The 13,785-nt window shown below is 34.8% G+C and overlaps 1 protein-coding gene across 2 annotated transcripts in view; it reads left to right on the forward strand.

Annotated features, from left to right (window-relative positions):
- Window positions 1-13,785, forward strand: part of NUDCD1 (NudC domain containing 1) — a 91,793-nt gene that overhangs the window by 51,064 nt on the left and 26,944 nt on the right. Inside the window, exon 8 of one of the 2 annotated variants that reach the window (XM_036830894.1) lies at window positions 3,461-3,586. The exons of the other annotated variant lie outside the window; for it this stretch is intronic. Coding sequence (XP_036686789.1) covers window positions 3,461-3,586 — 126 coding nt within the window. The remainder of the gene's footprint in view (window positions 1-3,460; window positions 3,587-13,785) is intronic. 2 annotated transcript variants of the gene reach the window in all.

Here is a 13,785-nt window from a genome sequence, read left to right on the forward strand (position 1 = left end):
TTTTCTAGCATAATGGAAAATTTCAAGAATCACTGGAATTCATATGTATGACTATAGAACTTCGATTTCATAGCCCTCTTGTTATAAGCCATGCAGACTGCATTGCTCTGTGTTCATTCAATATTCAGCAAGTATTTATTGTGATAGGGCTCTGGGGATATAATTATAGTGATAGTAGTGGGGGTTTGTTTTGAGATTGTAGATAATTGCTACTAACTGTCTTTTAAACTTGATGATTTCAAATGAATATTCATATATATGAGTAAGTTATTTATGCCTAAACACTAGTGTGTTTGTTACTTTTAAAATAAAAAACAGAATCTTGTCATCTCTAACTGAAGGCAGTTTTGTGTTTTTCAGATCTTTATACTTTTTCTTGCCTTACTGCATTGATTAGAACCTCTAATCCACTGTAAAATAGGAATGGTGAATAGTGAAAGCAAATATTTTTGCCTTATTCATGATCTTGGGGAAAAGACTGAATTTTCACTATTAAGTATGATGGATTCTTTTTATCACTTTGAGGAAATTTCCTTCTATTCCTAGTATGCTAAGAGTATTTATCATGATGGTCATGATGTATTATTCTTTTTTACATATCACTGGTTTGGTTTACTAATATGTTATTGAAGAGTTTTACGTTTATGTTTGTGAGCAATATTGGGGCCTATAGTTTTTGTTTTGTTTTGTCTTTTTACTGTCTTTATCTACTTTTGGTATCTGGGTAATGCTGAGTTCATAAAATGAGTAGGGAAGTGTTGCTATCTTCTATTTCTGGAAGAGATTGTGTAGACTTGGCATTATATCTTCTTTAATGTTTGATAGACGTTGCCAGTGAAACTATCTGGACTGGAGTTTTCTTTTTTGAAGGTTTTAAACCATGAATTTAATTTCTTTAATAGTTACAGGATTATTTGGGGCATCTGTTTCTATTGACTTTATTTTTCCTTTTTTTTCAGTTTCCAATTTCATTCATTTCTATTATTACATTTATTTCTCTCTTTTGCTTGCTTTAGATTTATTTTGGTCTTTTTTGAAGGTGAAAGCTTAGATGATTGATTTTTGACCTTTCTCCTTTTCTAATGAAAGCATGTAATGCTATACACTTCCTTCTAAATACTACATTAGCTGCATCCCCAAAATTTTCTGCCTGTTTTCTTAATCCCGTTACTGATTGATTTGATTTGATGCTGGATTTCAGTTTTTTGCATGGCTGGTTTATTCTTTGTTTGTTCTTACTCCTAGGGCGGAACTTTTCATGAATCTCAACTGAAAGTCTGGAATGTTTACCAGGGTTTCTCCTCCTGTGTGGGCCTTGATCTCTAGTTTTTGTCTCCCAAGCACTTTGATAATTATCAAAACTCAGCTTTTTAGCCCCTTATCCTCTGCTTCCCACTCGTCTTTTTCAGCTCAGCTTGAAATAGCAGATAACTCTAGGAAAGCAGCATAGTCTTGGGTTCTCCTTGCTATTCCTTTTTCTCTGTAATCTTGTCCTGTTAAGTACTGGCTGCTTTGATAGTCCTTAGCTTTTAATTTTTGCCCTCCCATCTCTAACATATGGATAATTGGAGAAGGGAGGGAGGAGTGGGGAGGGTGCTTTCTTTTCTGCTGGATGTATATATCTTCTTGAGATACTGTGACAAAATGGCCCTAGCTAGTAATTGCTGGAATTACCTTCTCAGCCAGCCGCTGCAACCAGAATTGTTTCATTGATACTTAGAAAGGAGAAGACAACCACAGCTAGCTGGCTCCATATCCCAGCTGGAAAATGGACAGATTTGATAATGTCTGTAACTTCCGGACATTTAGTTTCACAGACTCTCTGGTCCTTTCATTAGGTTCTCAGTAACATGACTGCATTTTGGCAAACTAGTTGTGTGGACATTTTATCAGTTGTTATAGAATTGTATTTCTGTTATATGCATGTGAATGTATAATTTATCATTTAAGTGATCCTTTTCTACTCTTTGAGGGATATAAGACCAAACAGTGATTTTTACATTCAAACAGTGAACATATTAAAATTACTTTAACGATTCCATTTATCTCTACTTTTGGCATATTTTTAACTATACCTCTGTGTTTTTGTTTGGGTAGATATTTGTGTGTGTGTTTAGTGGTTCTAGAGTTTATAGTATACATCTTCACCTTATCACCATCTGTCCTCAAAATATATCACTTAACTCATAACTTAAGAACTTTACAGTATATTTCCATTCCATCCTTTATGTTATTTTTGTCATTTTATTTCTATGTTATAAACTTCATGATATGTTATCATTTTAACTTTAGTCAGTTTTCTTTTAAAGAGATTAAAAATGCAGGGTGAAAAAGCCTTATATTGATCCAAATATTTGTCATTTCCTCTTTTTTACATTTCTTTGTGTTGATTCAGATTGCCATCTGGTGTCATTTTTTTCCTGGCTGAAGAACTTCTTTTGCCATTTCTTGCAATGTAGTTCTGCTGGATAAATTCTTTCAGCTTTTGTTTGTCTGCAGAAATACATGTCTTCCTTGTCTGCAAAAATACATGTCTTCCTTCTTTTAAAGCTATTTTTGTTAAGGGTGTAAGTCAGTGCTGACAGGGTTTTTTTCCCTTTCAGAACTTCAAATATACTCCATTGTTTTCTGGCTTGTGTAGTTTCTGATGAGAAGTCAGCTGTCATTTGTAATTTTGTTCCTCTGTCAGTAATGTGATTTTTCCCTCCTGTAACCACTTTTAAGATTTTCTCTTTATTACTTAGAGAATAATTTCATTTTTCTCATTTTCAGCAATTTCATTGTAATGTGACTTGCTGTGTTTTTTTTTTTTTTCTTAATGTTTGCTATGCTTGGGGTTCTTTGACCTTCTTTAATCTGTAGGATTATAGTTTTCATCAAATGTGAAAAAAAATTGCCATTATTTCTTCAAAATTTTTTCCATTCTTCTTACATTCTTCCAAATACTCATATGTTAGACCATTTGATATTGTTCCACAGGTCACTAGGGTTCTCATCTTTTGTGTGTGTTTTTATTTTTTGTCTTCTCTGTGCTTCATTTTTAGATAGACTCTGTTACTATTTTAGATAGACTGTTACATTTTAGATAGACTCCAACTCACTGGTTGTCTTTTCTTCTGCAATGTCTAATCAGCTGTCAATCCCATCTAATATTGTGTTTTCCATTTCAGATATTGTATTTTCATATCTAGAATTTCAGTTTAATTCTTTTTTATATCTTCCATATTTCTCAATGTGTTTGTTTTTCTTTACATCTCTGAGTATATAGAACAAGTTTATAATAGCTGTTTTCATATCTTTTTCTGCTGATTCCATCATTCTATCTTTTTTGTGTCTGTTTTTAAGTTTTTATTGGTCATGAGTCTGAAATTTAATGTTTAATTATTGCTGTAATCTTAACATCGTTGAGTATGAAGAAATTCATTCTCTTGTTGTTATTTATTTTCTTTTATGGTCTAAGAATCCAAATCCAGATAAAGGTAAACCTCCTTGTAATGCTCAAGAGTTAGAAGAATGTGATATTTTCTTTGAAGAGAGCTCCAGTTTATGCAGATTTGATGGCAGTACATTAAAAACTACTCATGTGGTAAGTTCTTGATAATGATATTTCTAAAAATTTGTGAATAAATAAAAGTTATTCAGATGAGATGATAATTGATTGACTAAATACTATTTTGCAAAGACAGCTTGATTGTCAGTTACTGGCTGTGACATAAATTTCTTCACTCCCTAAAGTAACCATCTTTTTATACCATCATCCCTAATTAAACAATGTTGTATGTTTGGCACTACTGCATATTGATATCTTTCAGTGGGCTTTTTTTCTGTGCAGTTTTTCTATGTGTAGTTGTGCCTGTAATATATAACAACTTAATATCTAACTTTCCTCTCACTCACTGTCCTTTCCTAACTTTTTTTGGATACTTAACATTTTTTAAACTAATGGCTGGGTATTACAATACTCAAAGGTGTTATAAAAATGAGCATTTCTTTGATTATACCTATGTAGACAAAAGAGGTGGGATGGCATAAGACCAGTGGGTAGAAAGAGGTGTCATTCAAGCTTGTACCAAAATTACTTACTCTTATGATTAATTTCTGCATCTGCTTTGCTCTCCTATAACTAACTAGCTCCAATAATTTCTAAAAAGCACAGAGATGACATTTTGCTTACCACAGTGTACCTAACACCCACCGAAGGTTCTGATTCGGATAACTGCTTAAAAACATATTTTTAGACTGATCTCTTGGTAACAGTCATAGAAATAAAAATTGTTTCAGGTGCATCTTGGATCTCAAGAAATTTGCATACACTTTTATGTTTCCCTTCTTTGTCAATCACTCCTCTAAGTGAAGAGTAAACAAAGTTCTTGGTCATATTATTTTATGCAATCTGGGCATTGATCCAAAGCCCAGATGATCAAAGTCGTTAGATGTTTTTAGGCATTTTGCTTCTTAGATATTGTTTAGTTCTGACATAATCCCACAGATAACTCCCTTAATTGTGAGTGAAGAGCCATTACACAATTACTCTTACTGCCTTGGGTTAGATTTTAGAAAATCACTCTTAAGTGTGACTGATGAAAGACTCTTCAATCTGACTAACTGTAGATTATTTATTCTTGAAGAATCTGGCCTTTCTTCCTAAAGTTATAGTCTTAGGAGCTATAACTTTTAGGTACTGTTTCCTGCCTAACTTTTATAGAGAAGACACCTGATCTTAGATGTCGTAAAATGTTATTGTTTAAGCTTAGCTTCTCCGAGAATTTCAGTTCATTTTAGTATAGCACTACTAAGTAGTATTGATCAAGTAGTGTAATGTTGGTCACTGAGAGGCGTCTAGTTAATGGTACTTCTCTTTATTTGCTATGTTTAAGCATACTAAAAATTAAAACCAAGGAGTAACAGAAGGGGGCCAAAATAAAACATTTATTATTTACAAATTAGGGTACAAAAGCCCCATCTGCTGACTAAATCCTGGAATTTAGTAAATTTAACCTTAGTCACAGGCAGTGCCAAACCAGATCTGGCTGACCCTGGTGGAGTGGTGGAAACATCTTATTCTCTGAGGCCTCTAGCTCCTTAGAGGAAGAAGTTGATACTTCTTATATACTTATATAAATATATACTCTCTTATATTTTTCTAAGCTTTGTTGAAGTTCTCACTTTGTTCATTCTTCTCCCAAGCTCAGTGGGCATCTTTATGACCATTATTTTGAACTCTTTATCAGTTAAATCACTTATCTCTGTTTCATTAACGTCTCTTTCTGCGGTTTTATCTTATTGCTTCCTTTGAAAGATATTCCTCTGTTTCTTCATTTTCCTTGACTTGCTGTGTTGGTTTCTATCCGTTAAATAAAATAGCCATCTCTCCCAGTTAAAGACATGGTCTTATATAGGAGATGAACCTTATTGTTCAACTCTGCCCCTAGTTCTTAGTTGCCTCTCAGACTTTGTGATTGTCCAAGCAGCTTTTTTTTTTTGGCTCCCAGTAGTTGAGGGTGTGCCAAGACCTGTTAGTGTCCCAGTGTCCCAAAATGGACGATCTCAGTCAGCACCTGAATTCAGGCTGGTTGGAAGCCAGACCCTCAGGCATCAGGTTTTGAAGTACACAAATATGTACAGTCCTGTGGGATCGCAAACATAAGTCAGTCCCGCTGTCCACCAGAGCCAGATGATCTAGAGGTATACCCTGGGCGACAGTCACAAAAATTGGGGCACCAGATGAGTATGCAAGCTCCTTTCCTGGAGATACCAGTGACTTAGAGTAAGGCAGAGGGAATGTGCAAAGATGGCAATCACTGGCCTCTGTCCACAGAGAGCAGCACCTCAGTAGGCCTCTAGGTATGTGTGTCACACCAGAAGCCTACCACTACTCTGAAGCTTTAGGACAAGCAGAGAGGGTTTTTTCACAGAAAGACTGGGGGTGTGTTTCGGTCTGCCATCTCCGTTGAGCCCTGTAGTGGTAGTCAGCCAGGAACTGCCTCTAATTGCTATAGTCCCATGGCACCAGGAATGCAAGCCCTACTGGCTACCAGAACCAGGCAATCTGTGAGCATCTCCTGGGCAGAAGCCACAAAAACCAGAGCACCAGATGTGAAAACTGGGGCACTAGATGTGTGTACAAGGTTCCCTCTGGGAGATTACTGGTGCTCTGAAGTGAGGCAGAGGAAGAGTGCAAAAGATGGCACTTACTTCCTCTCCCTGAAGTATGTTTCAGTAGGCTCCTAGATGTGTGTTGAATTAGATGCTTGCCCCTCCTTCATGGGAGGAGGTGAGTTCAGTATCTTTCTATATTGCTATCTTGAACCAGTATCTCAATTGAGTTAAATTTGAGGCCAAAGTTTCTTTTTATAATGATAAGCACTTTGATTTTTCTATCATTAGTCATTTTTTTATGAATATAGGCAAAGATTCAGTGAAGTAAAAATGCAATAAACATTGATGTTTGGGAATAAGTGGAATGGTAATAACTGGAACAACAATTAAGTACTAAGTCCATCTTCTTTCTGAAGACAGATTTGGGGACTTCCCTGGAGGTCCATTGAAGGGGGCACAGGTTCGATCCCTGGTCGGGGAACTAAGATCCCACATGTTGTGCGGTGCGGCCAAAAAAATAATAATAATTTAAAAAGTAAAAATAAAAAAGACAGATTTGGTAAGTCAGTGTATTGTATGAAAGTCAAGGTCTGTCTGGTCAAATGTAGCTTGTTCAAAAATAGTTTCTTGGTGTACCTAAGAGGATACCAGTTGGCATGTCATTGGGGAAGGGAATGAAGGAGGCTCCAATATTGTGGATATTCAGTGGTACATCCATTTTAGGCATCAGATAGTACTATATGGGTAATTTGTACTCCTTTCTGCAATGTTTACTTCAGATTTATCTTCTTGATTCATTTGTCATGACTTTGGACAATTGGAAATTACCTGTACATGGAAAGGTCAGTATATGTCCTTAATTTAGAAGAAAAAAAAATACTGTAACAAAAAGGTCAGAACTCTATATTGTAAATGACAGATTTTCCAAAATAAAAAATTCCCTGAAAGAAATGTAAATTAGGGTTAGAATTTGGCATTTGGAAAGTAAAATGTTAAATGAATATACGTAGCAGCAGAATAAAAGACAAATATTAAATTTCAGAAGCTAAGAAGAAAAGTAATAAGATGTGATCACTGAGGTGTAAAACTGAAATCAGAATTTAGATACAGTTGAAGATGAATTATTTTTGCTTTTATCTAGAGCTGTATTATCCAAAATATTAGTCACTAGCCACATAGCTTTTGAGCACTTGAAATGTGGCTAGTTTGTTTGAGATGTGCTGTAAGTGTAAAATACACAACCAGATTTTGAAAACTTAGCATGAAAAAAAGAATGTGAAATATATTATTAATAATGACTTTATATGAATGTTCATGTTGAAATGATAATTGGTTATGTTTGGTTAAGTAAAATACATTTATTAAAATGAATACATCCCATTTCTCTTTACTTTTTAATGTGGCTGCTAGAAAACTTAAAATTATGTATTTGCCTTGCATTTTATTACTTCCAGACAACACTGATCTATAGAGATCAAATTAAATATAGCCTTGAACAAGCAAAAGATGATAGGATGTTTTTAAAAAATTACAGTGAATTTTGCAGATCAGGTGGTATTCGTCATTTACTGCTTAAAACATGAGAATGAAACAGCTGAAAAGAATATTTGTGACTTATAAACTCACTGAGACAGTAAGCAGAGGAAGTACAAACAGGAAATAATTCTTTTAGGTTAATGTCACTAAGAAAGGTAGTAGAAATGGCATGTATTCAGTATACTAATTCTTTCAAAAAGATATTAAGAATAGGATCAGAGTTTATAGAGGAAGGAAATACATTTAGAAAGTATCTAAATCAGTGGTTCTCAAGCTTTTAAGCTCCTTGAGGTACTGAATTTATAATTTACTTGATTATATCAAATTTGACTATATTAGAAATGAAGCTATGTAATCATTTCCCTGCCTTCATGCTCAGAGTAGGTATATATCTCTGTAACAGTGCCTGAAAGTGGGAGGAGACAAATCCTAGTGCTAGTTGTTACTATGGGATGGACCTGAGGCTCACCATTAGGTTGGTGAGGAGGTATTCTCTTCCGGAAGAGTTAGAAACAACCAGAGCACCATTCAGGCAGCTGTCTATGAACCATCTTCCCTGGAAGCAGTCTGCACCCCTCTCCCCAAGTCTTCCTAATTACCAGGCAGTAAAATAGAGGACCATTTGTTGCCTGATTGGCCATACAATTTGGTCAGCATATTTGCTACCAGTACCCACAGACTTACCTCAAATTGTATAAATTGAACCATAAGGCCCTCATATTTTTTCTTTAAGAGAGCCATGTCTCTATCAGCATCCCATCTTTATCTCCAAAATCGCAGTGCGTTTGAGATTTTTAACTTTCCCATAAACTAGCAAGTTAGCCTACCATAGTTTCATAGATGCTGGTAAAAGACATGAGACTCTTGGGTCAGAAACAAAGGACAGTTTATTACTGACAGCAGTAATATTAGCTAGAGTATCAACATTTGGACCAATTCCCAGTGCCCCAATTCCCACAGTGTAATATGGAGATGACCAGAAAGCTTGGCTGACCTTGCTCAGGAGAGAGAGATTATGTTCATGCTACTGGACAGTAAAAAAAGCCTGCCTTTTGCTCTGGAGGGAGACAGTTTACCTTTCACAGTTGTTTGCTCTAAAAACACCTTGAAGTAGTAGTCTAGAACACATTAGTGCTTCTGCTAGAAAGATGTGCAGAAATGAAAGAGTCCTTAGGATAATTGTCTCCCTGCAAGTTAATGTTCAGGTATCACAGTAATACTGGTGTCATAATGAGTGTGATTCAACTGAAAGCACTTCAGTTTCTTTCAGGATTATGAGAATATAATGGATAATGTCAATTATTTGTTGCCAATGGTTATTATTGACATTACCTGTGATGGACCTATTTGAAGTAGTCTTCAATTCCATTTTTACCTTCTGTTCTCTGAAAGGAAAGATAATTTTAGTTGCATATCACATATTTCTTGATTCTTAAAAGTTTCTACACAGTTATCAAGCCCTCAATCCACTAGAATTTAGCCTTTCCCTTGAGATATCAATGAGATTGTTACTTGACTGACAGAACTTTTTCTTAGAATATGAGTTCATATATACTGAGCATCTCTACAGGAAGGAACTCTTCCTAGAAGTTTTTGTTTTAGATAGAATATTTAATAAACTTTCATCTAGAATCTTAAAGGACAAGGATATTTTCAGAAACTATCCTAAGTGACAATCCCAGTTGGAAGACCTTTTATCAGACAACCTATGGCTCTTTTCTTTCTTTATTCAGCAGCCGTTTTCCCAGGACGATTGCCCCTCACACACCAGATAAGGGAAATTCCCTTATCTGGGAATTTATAGATACTTGACAATAATTTATTATTGTCAATTTATAGATACTTGACAATAAATGTAGTTTGTTTGTTATTGTGGACAATAAGCCTAACACAGGAATACAATTAGCCTGATTTGTGACAAGGATAATACTACAATATAGTGGGGAAAAAGATGGTCAAAATAAATGGCTCTTAGTCTGTTAGATATCCATAGGAAAAATAACTTATTGACATTTACATCACACCATATGCAAAAATCAATTACAGATGGATTGCATGTCTAAACATGAAACAGTAAATTAATAAAGCATATAGAGGAAAACAGACATTTTTGCGGCATTGGAGCAGGTAGAGATTATTTGAACAGGGCATATAAAACACTAACTGTAAAAAAAAGATGTTCAGTTGGATCAAAATTAAAAACATTAAAAACATCTGTTTATCAAAAGATGCCATTATGAGAGTGAAAAAGGAAACTTGCAGTGAGGAGAAGATATTTGTAATACACGTGTTTGACAAATGGTTCATATCTGGAACAGGGTCAGTAACCGTACTGGTTACCTACAGCCACCTGATTGGTAAAGTTTTATTGGAACACAACCATAGACATTTATTTGTATATTGTCTGTGGCTTCTTATATACTACATCAAGAGAGTTGAATAGTTTTAACAGAGACCATATGGCCTTTAGGCCTGAAATATTTACCATCTGGCCCTTTGAGTAAAAGTTTGCTGATCCCTTCTTTAGACAGTACTATACTGGCTTGATTCTGTAGCTATGGTAGTGAGTCTTGATTTCAGATAGGGTTAGTCTTGATCTTTGTTTTTATTTTCCTAAATCGGTTTTGTTTTTGTAAAAACTTTACAATCAGCTTTTCAATTTGTACAAAAACATCTGCTGGGATTGTCATTGGGATTGTGTTTAATTTGTAGGTCAACTTGAGGAGAATTGATATCTTAATAATATTGAGTGTGTCATTCATGAACATTGTATGTCTCTTGTTTATTTAGGTTTCCCTTAATGTTTCCTAGCAATATTTTGAAGCTTTTAGTGTTAAGTTTAACACCAGTATTTCATATTTTGGAAGCTATTGTAATTAGTATATTTCTTTAAGTTCCAATTTGTTTTGTCTTTTACATAGAAATAAGGTTGAGTGACTTTATATTGTAACTTATAAATTCTCTTTTTCCAGTGCTTTTTTGTAGATACGTCAATATGTTTATGTACAGGATAATGCCTGTGAATTAAGATAGTTAACATTTCTTTTCAGTCAGTACACCTTTTATTTCTTTGTCGTGTCTTATTGTACTAGGTAGGACATCAGATGCAGCGTTGAATTTCATTGATGGGAGCAGAAATCCTTGTCTTATTCCTAGTCTTAGGAAGAAGGATTGAGTGGTTTACCATCAAATATGACGTTAATTCTAGGGTTTACGTATGTTAGGTTGAGGAACTCACTTATAGTCTAGTCTGCTGAGATTTTTATCTTTTTAATCATGAATGTGTGTTGAATTTAAGTGCTTTCTTGGGCATTTGCTTGATTATATGGATTTTCTTCTTTATTCTGTTAATATGTTCAGTTTTATCATTTAATTAAAAAATTGTAACATGAGCATTTTAAGGATTTTTCTTTCTATATTCATAAGGGATATTAATCTATGGTTTTCCTGTAATTTCTTCTTTAGATAACAGTAATGCTGTCCTCATAATATGAATTGAGAGGTTTATTTTCTGAAAGAGTTTGTATAGGGTAGGTATTATTTGCTCCTTAAAAGTTTGGTAAAATTTATCACTGAAATTACCTGTGCCTGGAGTTTTTTTGTGGGAAGGGTTTTAATTACGAATTTAGCTTTGTTAGTAGATACAGAGCCATTCCGATTTTCTCTTTCTTCTTTAGCTTGTGTTGATCGTTGTTGATCTTCAAGATACTAATCCATTCCATCCAAGTTGTTGAATTATTGCAGAAGTCCTCCAAAATACTCTCTCATTGTCTTTTTAATGTTTGTAGGATTGTAGTAATGGCCCCTCTATTTACTAATTATGGGTTTAATTTACTCCTCTTTTTCTAGTTTCTTAGGTGGAAACATAGGTAATTGATTTGTAGCACCTCTCCTCTGATAAATGCATTTAGAGCTATAAATTTTCCTCAAAGTATCACTTAACCTTCATTCCATATATTTCATTTTATTTCAGCTTAACATATTTTCTAATATCCTTTGAGATTTCTTCTTTGACCCATGCTTATTTATAAGGTGGTGTTTTAATTTCCAACTATGTAGGGTTTTTTGTGATATGTGTGTGTATACCGGTTGGTTTTTTCTTAAACTGATTTCTCACTTAACTTCATTGTGGTTAGGGATAACCAGTCTTTTTAAATTTATGCAAAATTGTTTATAGCCTAGTACATACACAGTCTCTGTAGGTATTTTTTCCATATATACTTGAGAATATGTATATGCTGTGGTTGGGTGACCTCAATTTGTGTTAGGTCAAGTTGTATTAGGTTCAATAGCTGAGGTTTTTTTTTTTTAATTTTTATTTTATATTGGTGTATAGTTGATTTTCAGTGTTTTGTGTTAGTTTTAGGTGCACAGCAAAGTGGTTCAGTTACACATATACATGTGTCTATTCTTTTTCAAATTCTTTTCCCTTTTAGGTTATTATAGAATATTGAGTAGAGTTCCCTATGCTATACAGTAGGTCCTTGTTGGTTATCTATTTTAAATATAGTAGTGTGTATATGTTAATCCCAAACTCCCAATTTATCCCTCCCCCCCACCTTTCCCCTTTGGTAACCATAAGTTTGTTTTCTAAGTCTGTGAGTCTGTTTCTGTTTTGTAAATAAGTTCACTTGTATCATTTTTTTAGATTCCACATATAAGTGATATCATATGATATTTGTCTTTCTGTGTCTGACTTACTTCACTTAGTATGATAATCCCCAGGTCCATCCATGTTGCTGCAAATGGCATTTCATTCTTTTTAATGGGTGAGTAATATTCCGTTGTGTATATGTACCACATTTTCTTTATCCATTCATCTGTCAGTGGACATTTAGGTTGCTTCCATATCTTGGCTATTGTAAACAACACTGCAATGAACATTAGGGTGCATGTATCCTTTCGAACCATGGTTTTCTCTGGATATACCCAGGAAAGTGGGATTGCTGGATCATACGGTAGCTCTATTTTTAGTTTTTTAAGGAACCTCCATACTGTTCTTCATAGTGGCTGTACCAACTTACATTCCCACCAGCAGTGTAGGAGGGCTCTCTTTTCTCCACACTCTCTACAGCATTTATTATTTGTAGACTTTTTGATGATGGCCATTCTGACTGGTGTGAGGTGATACCTCATTGTAGTTTACTTGTATTTCTCTAATAACTAGCGATGTTGAGCATCTTTTCATGTGCCTCTTAGCCATCTGGATGTCTTCTTTTTTTTTTTGTTCTTTTTTGGCTGCACCGCATGGCTTGTGGGATCTTAGTTTCCTGACCACAGATTGAACCCAGGCCCCCAGCAGTGGAAGTGCCAAGTCCTAACCACTGTACCACCAGGGAATTCTCTGTATGTCTTCTTTGGACAAATGTCTGTTTAGATCTTCTGCCCATTTTTTGATTGGGTTGTTTGTTTTTTTGATATTGAGCCACATGAGATGAGCTGTGTGTAAATTTTGGAGATTAATCCCTTGTCGGTTGCATCATTTGCAAATATTTGCTCCCATTCTCTGGGCTGTCGTTTCGTTTTGTTTATGGTTTCCTTTGCTGTGCAAAAGTCTTTGAGTTTAATTAGGTCCCATTTGTTTATTTCTGTTTTTATTTCCATTACTCTAGGAGATGTATTGAAAAAGATATTGCTGCAGTTTATGTCAAAGAGTGTTCTGCCTATGTTTTCCTCTAAGAGTTTTATAGTATCCAGTCTTACATTTAGGTCTTCAATCCATTTTGAGTTTATTTTTGTGTATGGTGTTAAAGAATGTTCTGATTTCATTCTTTTACATGTAGCTGTCCAGTTTTCCCAGCACCACTTATTGAAGAGACTGTCTTTTTTCCATTGTATATTCTTGTCTCCTTTGTTGTGGATTAATTGACCATAGGTGCGTGGGTTTATTTCTGGGCTTTCTGTCTTGTTCCATTGATCTATATTTCTGTTTTTGTGCCAGTACCATTACTGTTTTGATGACTGTAGCTTTGTAGTGTAGTCTGAAGTCAGGGAGCCTGATTCCTCCAGCTCCGTTTTTCTTTCTCAAGATTGCTTTGGCTACTCGGGGTCGTTTGTGTCTCCATACAAATTTTAAGATTTTTTTTGTTCTAGTTCTGTGAAAAATGCCATTGGTAATTTGGTAGGATTGCACTGAATCTGTAGATTGCC

The sequence above is a fragment of the Balaenoptera musculus genome, chromosome 17, assembly GCF_009873245.2.
Source record: "Balaenoptera musculus isolate JJ_BM4_2016_0621 chromosome 17, mBalMus1.pri.v3, whole genome shotgun sequence".
Lineage (NCBI taxonomy): Eukaryota > Metazoa > Chordata > Mammalia > Artiodactyla > Balaenopteridae > Balaenoptera > Balaenoptera musculus.